The sequence below is a fragment of the Ischnura elegans genome, chromosome X, assembly GCF_921293095.1.
Source record: "Ischnura elegans chromosome X, ioIscEleg1.1, whole genome shotgun sequence".
NCBI lineage: Eukaryota > Metazoa > Arthropoda > Insecta > Odonata > Coenagrionidae > Ischnura > Ischnura elegans.
The window spans coordinates 8,035,868-8,048,914 of NC_060259.1; the positions used below are offsets into that span (position 1 = coordinate 8,035,868).

General features: G+C 37.6%; 1 protein-coding gene across 6 annotated transcripts in view; it reads right to left on the reverse strand.

Moving 5' to 3' along the window:
- Positions 1 to 13,047, reverse strand: part of LOC124171334 (latrophilin Cirl-like) — a 262,984-nt gene that overhangs the window by 47,615 nt on the left and 202,322 nt on the right. For all 6 annotated transcript variants that reach the window (XM_046550490.1, XM_046550485.1, XM_046550487.1 and 3 more), the window contains one exon: positions 11,914 to 12,079. In XM_046550490.1, coding sequence (XP_046406446.1) covers positions 11,914 to 12,079 — 166 coding nt within the window. The remainder of the gene's footprint in view (positions 1 to 11,913; positions 12,080 to 13,047) is intronic.

Genomic DNA, 13,047 nt, shown 5'->3' on the forward strand with positions numbered 1-13,047 from the left:
TACCTGAATCCTATTTAGAAAAACATGAATAGGAAGAGTATTTGTGTACTCAATTAGGAAGGGGGTATGATGGGGAATAAGGGGGCTTGCTAAGGGGAAAATTCAATGACGGCTGGCGGCGAGAGACGACCACGCGACAGGCATCACTTCGACAAGAGCAGCGTAATCCTAATTTTTGTGTAAAGTATCTCAATCACACTCCGATACTTTTCACTCTTTCATGTGCTAGTAAAACCGAAATTACTTACACATACTGCTTATAATATAGCATGTGCTGCTGCAAAGAGAGGATGAATACCTTCCTTCTGACTTAGGAAAATGGAATATCGAGTGGACGCCAATTTTGCTCGAATTTGAAGTTGTTGTTCGAAAAGGTGGACAGTCAGCTGAGTTTATCTCAAGAAATGTCTGAACATTTTTCAAAAGTGCAGTGAAACTGAACAGAACCGTAAAGCACCCAAAAGGTATAAAAATAGGGAGGAAGGACGCGTTTTTGCTGATGAAGAGATCGTAAAGCACCAAAGGATTTCTCGTAATCCTGATTACCAACTCAGTTTCATGAGGCATCCCCAACTGGAATATTTGAACTGTTCTTTGACGAAAATGTCCTTACACACTAAGTGTTAGAGTCGAATAGGTGTGTACAATTCTGCAACTGTTATGACCCAAATATAACACATGAGGTACTGAAAATATTTGTTGCAATTCTTTTTATAAGTTGGCATAAAACGACTCCCAGTAAAAGGCACTATTGTGAGGCAGCACTAAACGCCAGAAGTAATATTGTTTATTACACAATTAGACGTAACAGATTTCTACAACTTCGTAGGTTTATTCATTGCGGTGATTACACCACTGTGGATAAATCATATAAGATAAGGAAAATGCGCCCTTTTATGGGCATGGCAAAAGAAATATTCGGCGGATATTTCAGAGAAAAGCAGTCCTTGAGTTTCAAAGAGCCGATAGTGTTCTCTTTTGGAAGACATGGCTGTTAGCAATTCATGCGGGGGAGGCTAATTAGGTTTGGCTAGAAAGTGTGGTGCATCAATAGCTCAGATAGCTACTTCATAAAACTCAGGAATGTGAAAGCCTACGAAAAAGGAATTGGGAAAGATAGTGTGGGGGTCGACAAAATGTTCGTGGCCCATTTTTACTTAGATTCTGGATGCAATGACGCCCAACGCATGGATGCTGATGCGGAAATCGTGAAAAAACATAACTCAGCTTGAGTTTTGATGGCCAGTAGTATAATCACAGCTGGATACAAGGATCCCCTAAAATATCAAGGACGTGCTCAATTTACTAGAAGTGCGACTGGAATGGGGTACTTGGCTAAAGAAATAGATTTGTAATTGATTCATGTTTCAAAGATTGCATTCAACTGACAGCGGCCTATCTTCTTTCCAATGCCCCTGATAGGTTCGACGGGCACAACCAACAAATAAACTCCAAGCCCAAGCGGGGATGGTGTGCTACTGAAAACTGAACCAGTAGAATAAGAACAGAATGCTTGAAATGCAATGCAGTGACTGCTTTGTTCATTTCCATGTGCGGCAACGACTGAGTGAAACACTAAAATCATGTTATTCTTGATTTCTACGTCAATTCTTCAATTCAATACGTCAATAACTTCTATTTTATATACAATATTATTTAATAATTAATTGAATATTACCGATATTTGAGCGTAAGTTTGGATAAAAATGAATGTATATTCCGGAAAATAATAAATATTTAACGTTTTTGGCTTAAAAATGTGATTTCCGAAAAGTTTTTCAATTTTCGATTTTTTGACCCCTTAAACGCCTATCGGTACCATATGGTACCAGGCTGTATCTCGGTAACTATTACAGATAAAAGAATAAAATTTGCACTGAATGACTCAGAATTTCATTCGTATTAAAACTAGTGATGGGTCGATTCCAAAATTTTATTGATTCCGATCCAGATTCCGGTTCTGAAATTTCGATTCCGATTCTACCGATACCGACTCCATCGATTCTGTTGCCATAGGCTCCATTAAAAATATGACTTAATTCCAGGCAACAAGAAAACCACTTTAAAAAATATTACTCTGTGAAAGAGTCAGTTGAAAAAAGCATCTTTCATACCATCACTATGTAATTACATAGTGATGGTATGAAATTATATTATTTATTATTAGCTATTATAAAATATAATAGCTAAATTTTAAAACAGAAAATACCTGAAAAGTGGTAGGTATTATTTATTTAAATACACCAAAGGATGAAGTTCGCCGTGAAAAAATATTTGACTTAGCCGGGATTCGAACCCGGATCTCCCGATTGCCGGTCAGGCGTGCTACCAGTTACACCACCAAGCCATCTTCTCAGAGCGAACTTCGGGATGGGTTTTACCGAACAAGATGTTGACGTCACAAGTCCACACTGTGGCACATGTGGCGAGGGTCGTGCTTACTAAGCCACTGTCGGGGAGAAAAACCCTTATTTTCCGCTGGTCTGCGGCGACGATTTTCAAAGCACTGAAGGAACAAGTGACTTTGTACGCAGTCACGCGCACGGGTGCAAAGTTATTTATTTATTTCCATTACCACATAAACAGCACATTTACGGCCTTTACAATGGGGAAATAATAATTAACTATGAAGGACATTCACACACGCCCATGCCCTGGATAAGGGTAACTTACCCAGGCGGGACTCGAACCCGCGACCTTCGGTTTGGCAGTCGAGGACTTTACCCTGCCGCCACCGAGGGCATCAAAAACGTTTTACGCCGGCAATTACTTTAGAATATTGGCACTCATAATATTTCGACCGTATCCAAACTACAAGGGAGAGCCCTGAGCACAGAAATTTTCATAGCTGTAATAAAGATTACATATTACGTATATGAATCTTGAAATACTTTCCCTTTCAAATTCTCAAGCAGAAAAACCAATTATTCTACATGCTCAGCCAGCAGGTTTTGACGTCTCCATGTTACAGCATCGCTGCCTGCAGAAAATTGCCGTTTGCTACACACTTGTGTGACTGGGCAAGTACTTTCCTACCAAAATTGCAAGATTTCGGAGACTTCAGAATTTTTATTAAAAATTATATCAACGATTTTTTTGGATCTTGAATCTTCATGGAATTCAAGAGAATAAAGCGAACAAACTATAGAACTAAACTTGAGTTTTGTAGAGCCATAAAAATTCTATACTTCTCACGTCATTTAATCAACCTTATAATCTCTGGCTTTTTTTAAGTTCAAGAAAGAAACTAAACGCTACAAATGAATATCACATCGGACGGACGCAGTAATAAAAAAGGCTAAAAGAGCCTTGTGGTGTGAAAACTCCCCCTTCCGTGCGACTCACCTCGGCGAAGGTGGAAAGGGAAAAAGGGTATCGGTTGTTGCCTTTCAAGGAAACAGTTCATTTTTCTCTCTCATGAGCATGCTGATTTAATCTCTTCACTTTACTTCAATACCCGAGGCATATTTCATATGCATGGGATAGTTCCGAAAAATATCCAATCCTTAGTATTTTCAATCGAGTAATGCGCTACATGTTCAAGTCGATCTATACATACTCCTTTTGAGCATCCTCAGTTTAGTGTTTAAAGTCAATGAAGACGATTAACCATGCTTTAAATGACGATTTTCAAGACTAATGTTTTAAAAAACTTGAAAAATCGGCCTCAGTTACCGAGCCTTAAGAGTTCCGCGGCGTGTAGCTGAGCCTTGACGCGCGATTGAAAAATCGCTCTTATTTCCTTCGTCGCAGACTTTTTTCCCCAAGATTTCTAATTAGTACTCTTTAGAAATCTCTACTTTATATTGTGGTTCAAATTTTCTGAGTTATATTTTTCGTAAACGAAAGATAATGTCTACTTTATGTCAAATTTCACGTGAAAAACGGGTCGGCCATTTTGCGTCATAAAACCAGACAGATGAGAGCCAAAATCTTCAAAAGTCATTGGAAGTATAGGCAAAGCACCAGCTCAAAGGAAAACTCGTTTTTTATTCCATAAAACTCGTACCAACGCAAAACCACTTGGATAAATTCAAAAATTTTGAGGAAAAACGATATCTCGCGTGGCACTGAAAAATTGGTCATGTTTGGGCCTCTGTATCTCACTAAAGGTTCGTATATATGATAAATTTATATATGGTAATGATTTATGATTATTTACGCTAAGTTTCAAGTCTCTATCCCCAAAAAGGTCATTTTGGACTTTATTCCAGCTTTTACCGATTTCGGACCAGTGTGCGCCGGGTAGGAAGAAGATCGGCCGCCGCGGCTGGCGTAAAGGTATTCGGCGCCCACGTCGACAACTATAGTGTATTCGGCAAGCTAAAACTACCTGGCCAAGGCATTAGAATGACTTATCGGCTTTAAAAACTGCATTATTACATGAATTTCATGATAGCGCTTCCTGTCGGCAGATTGCTGGACCTATTAGCCTTGAAAGCTCTATAACCTTAACTACTCGACTCGACATTCGTAATGCTACTCGAAACGCTCGAGTCAAGTACCAACTACTCGATCGACTTGAATTTTCGAGTACTCGCACATCCCTAGAAGATATGTGTTTTGTCATTACGATTACGTGGCGCGAAAATTCAAATGACTGTTGGAAACGCGGTCGTATATTTTGTTGTTTAAGTACTACTGGAATCGGAATCGATTTTTCACCTTGGCAAGTACTCGTTTTCGATTCCGGTTCTTGGCCGAGAATCGAGGAATCGAAGAATCGAACCGACCCATCACTAATTAAAACATATGATTACCACAAAAATCACAGAAACTTTTTAATTCAGGCGTTACCGGGTTAATGGGGTTAATTTGGATGACTATCCTCAGATATCTCATTTTTTCAATATACAATCTTGGTTTGTCTGCCGGTGGTAAAACGAATTTCCTGAGAACTATTTTCAATGAGTCAACTGTTTTTGAAAATTAGCTTCTACGCGAGCATTTAGTATCACCATTCCGAAATTTCTCCTGGGTAACAGAAGTAATCTTAGTGCCAGAAATGCACATGTGCACATCATCTGTGATGTTGCTCATGAGTAAATAAGATTATTAAGCTTCATATTCTTGCCTCCAAATGAGTAATTTCAACCGGAAAACATGTATCTGACCTGGGGTCGTATTCTGTGTCTCCAAACCGATCTGTGGGGCACCCATTCGTCGGGTGGGACGTCACACTGACTCCTGTCAGGCAGTGGTGCGATTCCGTACGAACCCGATCGGTGCGGCACCTAGGCACAGTGGTCCCAAATCGAAAAAAGCTGGCCAAAAGTCGTTTTTTCGAATTACTTCAAGGAATTATTGGACCTTAAGCCGATGTCCCACGGTCAAATTTGCGTCAAAATATTTTGATCAAAATTTTTGTCCAAAAATTTTGATGCAAATATTTTGATACAACTGGACTGGGGGTGTCCCACGATGCATCTCATTTTGATCAAAAACAAACGAAAGACGATATTTATGTAAACAACTAGGAAACTTGTGGAGGTGGAGGATTCTTTCTTTTTAAGCAGGCGAAATTGTTTGAACAGGCCTCTTGAACATTAAAGATGCGAAAAAAAGAAAATAGAAGGAATGCTGAACTTGGCCTTGGCTGGAAAAAGGGTATGAAAGCGTTGGAATAAGCATGCTAAACATGTTGGAGAAGGAGTTGGTCGCCGATGTTCCCGTTTATTATCGATAATAATTGACGACAAGTCAGGATATTTTCATGTCCCTTATCAGCAAGGTTGAGGGCAGAATAAAACGCCAGGATACAAACGTGAGGCAGTTTATTCCCGCGAGGAAAATGTTATTAATAAATGATGGACATTGTGGTTGAGGAGATGTTATGAATAGTGCTGTAAGCGTGCATTTAAATCACATTTTTCTCTCCTAATCTAGCAGTTTCTAAAATAAGGTCCTTATCCTATAATCATAGTAATAGAAACGGGCAGCTGTAGTGTTTCACAGGCACAATCGTCAGTTCATATTAGTCATTTCTCCAGCTGCTCGCTCGCATTGTATGCCTTCCATAAAGCGTAAAATTCGGCCTCGATACCTTAAGTAAATCTTTTATTATTTCCAAAACATCCCTCCTGGTATTGCGATTCTAAAGATCGCTTCCTTTCTATTTAAGATCAACTGATTATTACGGATTTCCTAGTTGAGAGCTTCCATCGCCTATCACTAAGACACATTTTTGCTCACATTTACCTTTAGGGCCACACCAGGGGATGAAATAGACGATCACGAACATATATATATATTTGAAATAATGTTTTGTGAATTCGCTTCGTGGTATCGTGATATTATAAATTTAAAACTAAACCTTTTAGTATTCCATACAATACTAATGAAAAAACTCAACCGGTTTCGATCTTTTCAGGTCCTTATCTAGAGGTTTACGATTAAGATAACGACCTGAAAAGGTGGAAACCGGTTGGGTTTTTAATGCATACTGTGTGGAATACAACAAAGTTTATTTTTGTGTCCATAAGATACATAATTATTAATTAAAATACTCATGCAGACGATAAATAAGTTTAACGTATTTGGCCTGTGTGTCAGCGCTTGGCGATGCTTTTTTGTCAAAGGCCCTGTGATTGGTTGGTTTCATCCAATTGGATGAAAATTTAGAACCTGTCCTATCCATTTGTACAAATCGGTGATTTGTACAAACGATAGGACCAAAAGCCAGTTGGACAAAATTTTGACCGTGGGACAGGGTGCGCGTCAGTTGCATCAAATTTTGATCAAAATATTTTGACGCAAATTTGACCGTGGGACATCGGCTTTACATTCGGATTCTACAGGATATGGTCTACAAAATACACTACTAAGTTAGTATTTTTGTCCATCAGAGCGACTGCAGTGATCCGTCAAACATGGAGCATTCACCGTAAAAATGACAGTTGCGTGAAATCGGTCGATTTTGAAGAAGTTCAGCGTCATGCAGGACAACCTTTACGCGATATATTTATCCAAAAATATTTTTAACTACATATATAAACATTTTTACATAGTGGGACATAAATTTTATTCAGATTTTACTATGTGTACTATTTTATATATATTTTTTAACTTTCAGTGTTTTTTACCCGAATTTTCAAATAAAATGTACAATATAGTTTAAAGCACCACGTTCCTTTTGCACCAATGCAAAGGGAAAAGTATATTCTACGCAGTAGTAAAGAAAATTTTTGCAACTAGTTGCTACTCCGACCTCAGCATTGATTTAAGTACAATGATGCAATGCGCTGACGCGGGCTACGGCCTGGCTGGAGCGTGGTAGGGCTCGAGGAGATCCAGTATTTATGGGTGTTATTCAACATTGCTGGATATTTTATTTCTATAACAAATATTTATCCTATAAATAAACATCTCTTGTCATACGTAGAACATTTTATTATTAATGGTTTCCAGTTGACCTTACCTTTTATTTACGCGTGCCCATGCTCTCATAAAATTTGCTTAAGGACTCGAGAGGAAGGATATATTTATGGAACGAAAGTTTGCAGCTGTGCTTATGGTAATCCTCAAAAACTTGAATGCATTCAGAACAAAAAAGAATCCCTCAAATGCTACTCCACCCTTTCCTTCCGTTAGACGGATTAGTTTTCGCCCTCACGCGGCACATTGTCCCTCTGTCGCCTCCTTAGCGGACTCCTCAACCGCATGCACGGCAAACGACTGCCGAAAAGGCCTAGCCTATTCATTGAGCCCACCGGGAAAACACAACCACAACTCTCTGTACACTTGTAATGAATTGCACTTTGGCCACCGGGGATGAATGGAGTAAGCCTTTTCACCCTTCAAATGTGAATTTTCCTAGAAAATGGAGATAATAGCATCGCGAACCTCACACTGTGGAAAACCCAAATTACTTCTAGACATCGCTTGCCCAAAATTTTCTCGCCAAAACTCAGTTTTACTCAGATTTTGCAAAACGAAAGACATGATAGTGAATTTCATTAAGCGTGAAGATCGAGTCTTGAAAAAGTCGAGTATCCTCGAACTTTTGTAAAGAAGACTTGTAGGGTTGAAGAAGAGTGCCCATAGTAATTTAGTTCGATAACCCCTGCCAAACAATTTTGTTATTACTTTCGGTGCAATAAGGGTATTTGATTTAGCTGTCGTTGTTAGTGCCTTCGGCTAAGACCTCAGTGGATATGAAAATTTTCACGCATCTTGAGATGCATGAAAAATTTCTTGAAAGTGGAAAAGGGTCCGTATCATTTAAAAACCAAAACTTATTGGATTGCTGGAGCAACAAGTTAGAGTTAGATGAGGACGTTAATTCAAAAGTTATCCTAAAAAAATTTGCGGAGAAGTGTTTTTTATTCTCAAATTATATTCACCAGTGGAAGGAAAGCAAAAGAAATGACAGGTGTTTTAGAAGGAAGTTCGCTGATATCCTAAATTAGAAGTTGAAATTTCCTCCGATTTTATTTAAACGTCAACCAATTACATTCAGTAAGTATTTAATGGGGAATTTGTGATGAATTTAGAGTGATATTCATTCTACTTAATTCAATATGTTAATCAAAATTGCTACTTTTGAAGGTTCATCAGGTTTATTGAAATTGGTGGACCAAAAGAAAAACAATTTGAGAAGTCCAGTGAAAGGGCCAAGAGAAGGAAAACGGAGGAACTTGGAGCCAGCACATCGCCAGCAGAGCATCCATGAGTTATCGAAGCAAAGGTGATGAGTTCGTGGCGAAAATAATAAAAGAGGTGACAACAGCCACTCTCTCAAGAGCGCGGCGAGTGTTATCGAAATGCAGAGCCAAGGAGGTGAGGCAAAGTCAAATCTCCCAGGAAGAAGCCCTTTCCATGATCCTTTCTGGTAATTTCACGAAACATCAGTCCTTGCTCCTCCTTCGGACATCTAAAGAAGCTGCCCTTCCTATTGGCCACTTGTCCGAGGAGGCAATGAGGCGAGGAAAAAGGATATAAGAAGATTCAGGGAGCACCTTGCAAGGAAATTTTCCTGGATAGCAACGAATGGAGACCTGTTTAAAAGATTACACCTAACTTCATATGCAATGATATTAAGTATTTCTAAGGTTCAAAGAAGGAAATTACTTCATTTACCAGTCGAGTTAAAGAGTTTATTAATCCTGGAAGAATTGAGTGAGCAGAGTGATGACGACAGAGATGAGGATTTGTCGGATGGTGATTATGAATGTATTTAATTTTTTTTCGTAACAATGACTGAGAAAGATAAGGAGAAATCTTAACTAATTTTTTGGATCATTAAAAAACCCAAATGAATGGAAAATCTCATTTCATTTTTTCGTACCAAATCATGTGCCCGTAAAATTGATGCGCCACCGCGTAAAGAGCTTATTGCAAGCGTATCAATAAATTGGGCGTTTAACTTGAGTTATAGGAATTATGAAATATTGTTTATAACATTTCAATGATTGTAATAATGCCTCCGTTGAAACTTGTGAAATAAGAAACCCCGTTTAAAATTGCTTCCAAATCCATTGGCACGTTTCAAGGAACTATAAAATTGTCTACTTAATTAGAATTAGATGTCATAATTTTTTAAACAATTAATGCAGTACAATAATATTAATAATAGACTTATAATATTAATTTCCAAATGATATTAACTTATATTTCTTATCAAATACGATCAAACATATGAGAATGTAGAAAATGTTCTCTTGGTTCATTCAAAATCAGTTGTTCAAATATTGTCCACAAATAAACAATGCAGTCATTTTATATGCATATGTTTTAAATAACTAATTCAGTTTTATGATATGTATAATTTGTATTTACTATCGCCTGGATAATCTCAAATTCCAATGTTAAAAAAATTAATTTTTTAAACAAAATGTGAAATAACAATTAAAGTATTGCAAATACATAAAAAATAGTTATAAATTCAGAATAAGCGGGTCAAAAACAATAGGAATTGACCTTCAGGTCAAATATATACATAGTAACAACGGCGTGATTAATTTTGGCCAGCTTTTTTCAATTTGGGACCACTGTGCGACGTGAGGACGGGAGATCGTCGGTAGCCCTACCGACAGCAAAAAGGTGTCAGTACGGCCACCGACTAGTGGGTTTCATGAACTCCCTGGTGTGCATTGTAAGTTTTATTTTGTTTTTACCTCATCGCCAAGTAAATAATGAGGTTTGCTGCAATGTTATCTTTTTCTGCCCCTTCGAATAGGCCACTATAATTCACTGTGTCATCATCTATATTGATTACCTTGACAGAAATATAAGATATTGGTTAATAAACATGAGGTTTGCCACCATATAATGACTTTCTCTCATTTATGTTACCACTTTCACTCGCTTGTAATAGGCTTTATTTCTCTCTATCATCATTTATTTATTTATTTATTTATTTCCCATTTCCCCGTAAACCCTCCTTGCTCCTTGCTATTTGCTCCTTTGACATAAAATATATATTTTTGATTAAATATGAGTTTTGCCGCAATGTTATCACTTTATCTCACTCTGAATAGGCGACTTTTATTTCACTCAATCATCAATTTGGCGTTTCTCTCGGCATAGAAATAAGATCTTTTTATTTAAGTATGAAGTTTGCCACAACGGTATCAGTTTCTTTCATTTGTAACAGGCAACTATATTTTATTTCATCGTCAGCCATTGATTCCCTTGACGATAAAAGAAGATATTTGTTAATAAGTATGAGGTTTACCGCAATATTATCATTTTCTCTCACTTAGAATGCGCAACTTATACATTTGTATTTCACCCAATCACAATTTATTTACTTCCTCGTCATTACACTTCTTTTAATTGCACCCAGCTCCATATTTTTATAACAATTTCCTTACTTGTTCCTCTAATATAACATTTGCATTTGCTTCTGAATCCTACGTTCATGTTCCATGGTATGTGATTTTCGTCTGGTACGGTGCCAATGGCATAACCTTCCGTTGATAGCATTTAGACAGAACTTACTTAATGACAACTACATTACCAAATCATGAATAAATAGCAATATACAGAACCAATACATAAAAAAAGAAAATACGATCTCAAGGATAGTTTCAATAATTCATTCCAGCAACAACAATCTCCATCACATACAAACTATATTGTGATGTTATAATATTGTTTCCTTCGATTCTGTAGGTACAGCATTACTACCACACATTAAATAAGCATTTTTAACGACTTATCCAATATCGATTATCTTGATCTAACAATAAGTCGTAATATCCGCAAATAAAAAGATTTAAAACGACGACAACAAACTGTGCCAATGAGTCTTCACTTGTTTTTACCCTTCTTTCATTGGTGGAGACACATTAGATGACTTCTAACTTTGGATATATTTGGATTTTCCCTATTTGGGAAGGAGGGCAAACTGTACTGACTGGTTTGAAACCGACGACCTTACAGAATCGCTGAAAGTGCCGTCGTCGGTATGGAAACCGTTGTTGGTACGGAATGATGTCCAGTCGGTGGGCCTGAAAGGGAAACCGATCGGTGCGGTGCCGATGAAATACAGAATACGGCCCCTGATAGTAAAAGATTTCATGCTCCTTTACCGTAAAACCTCACATATGAAACTTCCTCCCCGATGAAACTTGTTCTGGTTCTCAGCTGAAAGTTTCATAAGTGAGTTTCTACTGTATTCCCATAAATCAGAGCAATACAAAAGTGTATGACTAAACATTCTAAAAATAATGAGCAAGTGTTATCCTGAAAAGCATACCCCTCCTCAATACCAACTCTTGATTTTACACACTTTGATTTTACTCAGTGCCCATATTTCGGTCCCTCCAACTGCGTAAAATCAAAGTTTTACTGTATTAATTTCCATCACACAGCAGGCTCTTTGACCAAAACTCTATGAAAAATTCAGCAACCACGGGGAGAACTCCATTGATCAAAAATTATTATGGTGAAGATACAAAAAAAGCTCACCTTCCAGGAACATCCAAGCAAATGCACAGAGGAAGAAGAAGTGCAGGAGGCCAGCCACAATTCCACACACAACTGGTTTATCTGTCTGGCCAATCCCAGCCAAAAATAATACTTCAGCAACCAGCAGGCAAACACAAAGATTCTTGTGGATTGTTGTTCTATCAGACTATAGAAGACAAAGACCAACGATTAATGTTATGCTCTGATTTCAAATTCTAACAATGCCTAACCAATCACAATGTACAAATAATTATTAACAATAACAGCTATATTTTCTCTTCACCAATAACACAAATCATACTAGGCGTCATCCATAACTCATGCATATAAAAATACACAGGGTGATAAAATAGACATAGAAAACATTCCTGATTAATTTCACTATACACTTTCATAGAAGTCTTCAACTGAATATAGAGGGTACTTCATAAGCTAGGAGCAGAATAATACATGTAAAATACCCACATATGGAACCATTTTGTGAGCTTCATTAGACCTGGCATGCACTATGGTATGACTGCAATAAGTTGGCACTTAAGCATTTAAACCTATGACCAATAGGATGGTGGCTAGCACAGGGTCTTTGAGCCTCATGTGGCCTCCACCCAAGTGTGGGGTGGGCAGTACATGAAGTGATTTAAATTTATCGTAATATTTATTATTTATCGGACTTGCCAAAAACATACATATTTAAGTTTAGCAAATCTAGGCTTCCAGCTAAGCAGTAAAACTCAAAAACTTTCTGTTCTGGTTTGCTTTAAGCAAAAGCAAGAGATGCTCAAAATATGATTCATAACAAGGTTCACGCCAACTGACACAGACAAGTAATTTATAAGATAGTCTAAATATTAACTGATCATCTATAACGATATTACATTAAAAATAATATTCTCCAAAAATTAGTACAGGTCTCGTGAGACATCTCTATGACTAAATCTATGACTATGACATCCATCACAAGTTTGATCATTCTTCACAGTCATCATCACCCGGATCGGAATCATTTACTGTTCTCATCACCCATATTTGTGAATGATAAAATATGTACAACAGAAAAAAACAGCATCTGATAAAACAAATTAAAAAGCTATGTATGAAGATGCAACGGGACATCCACTGTAATCATCTCCAAAG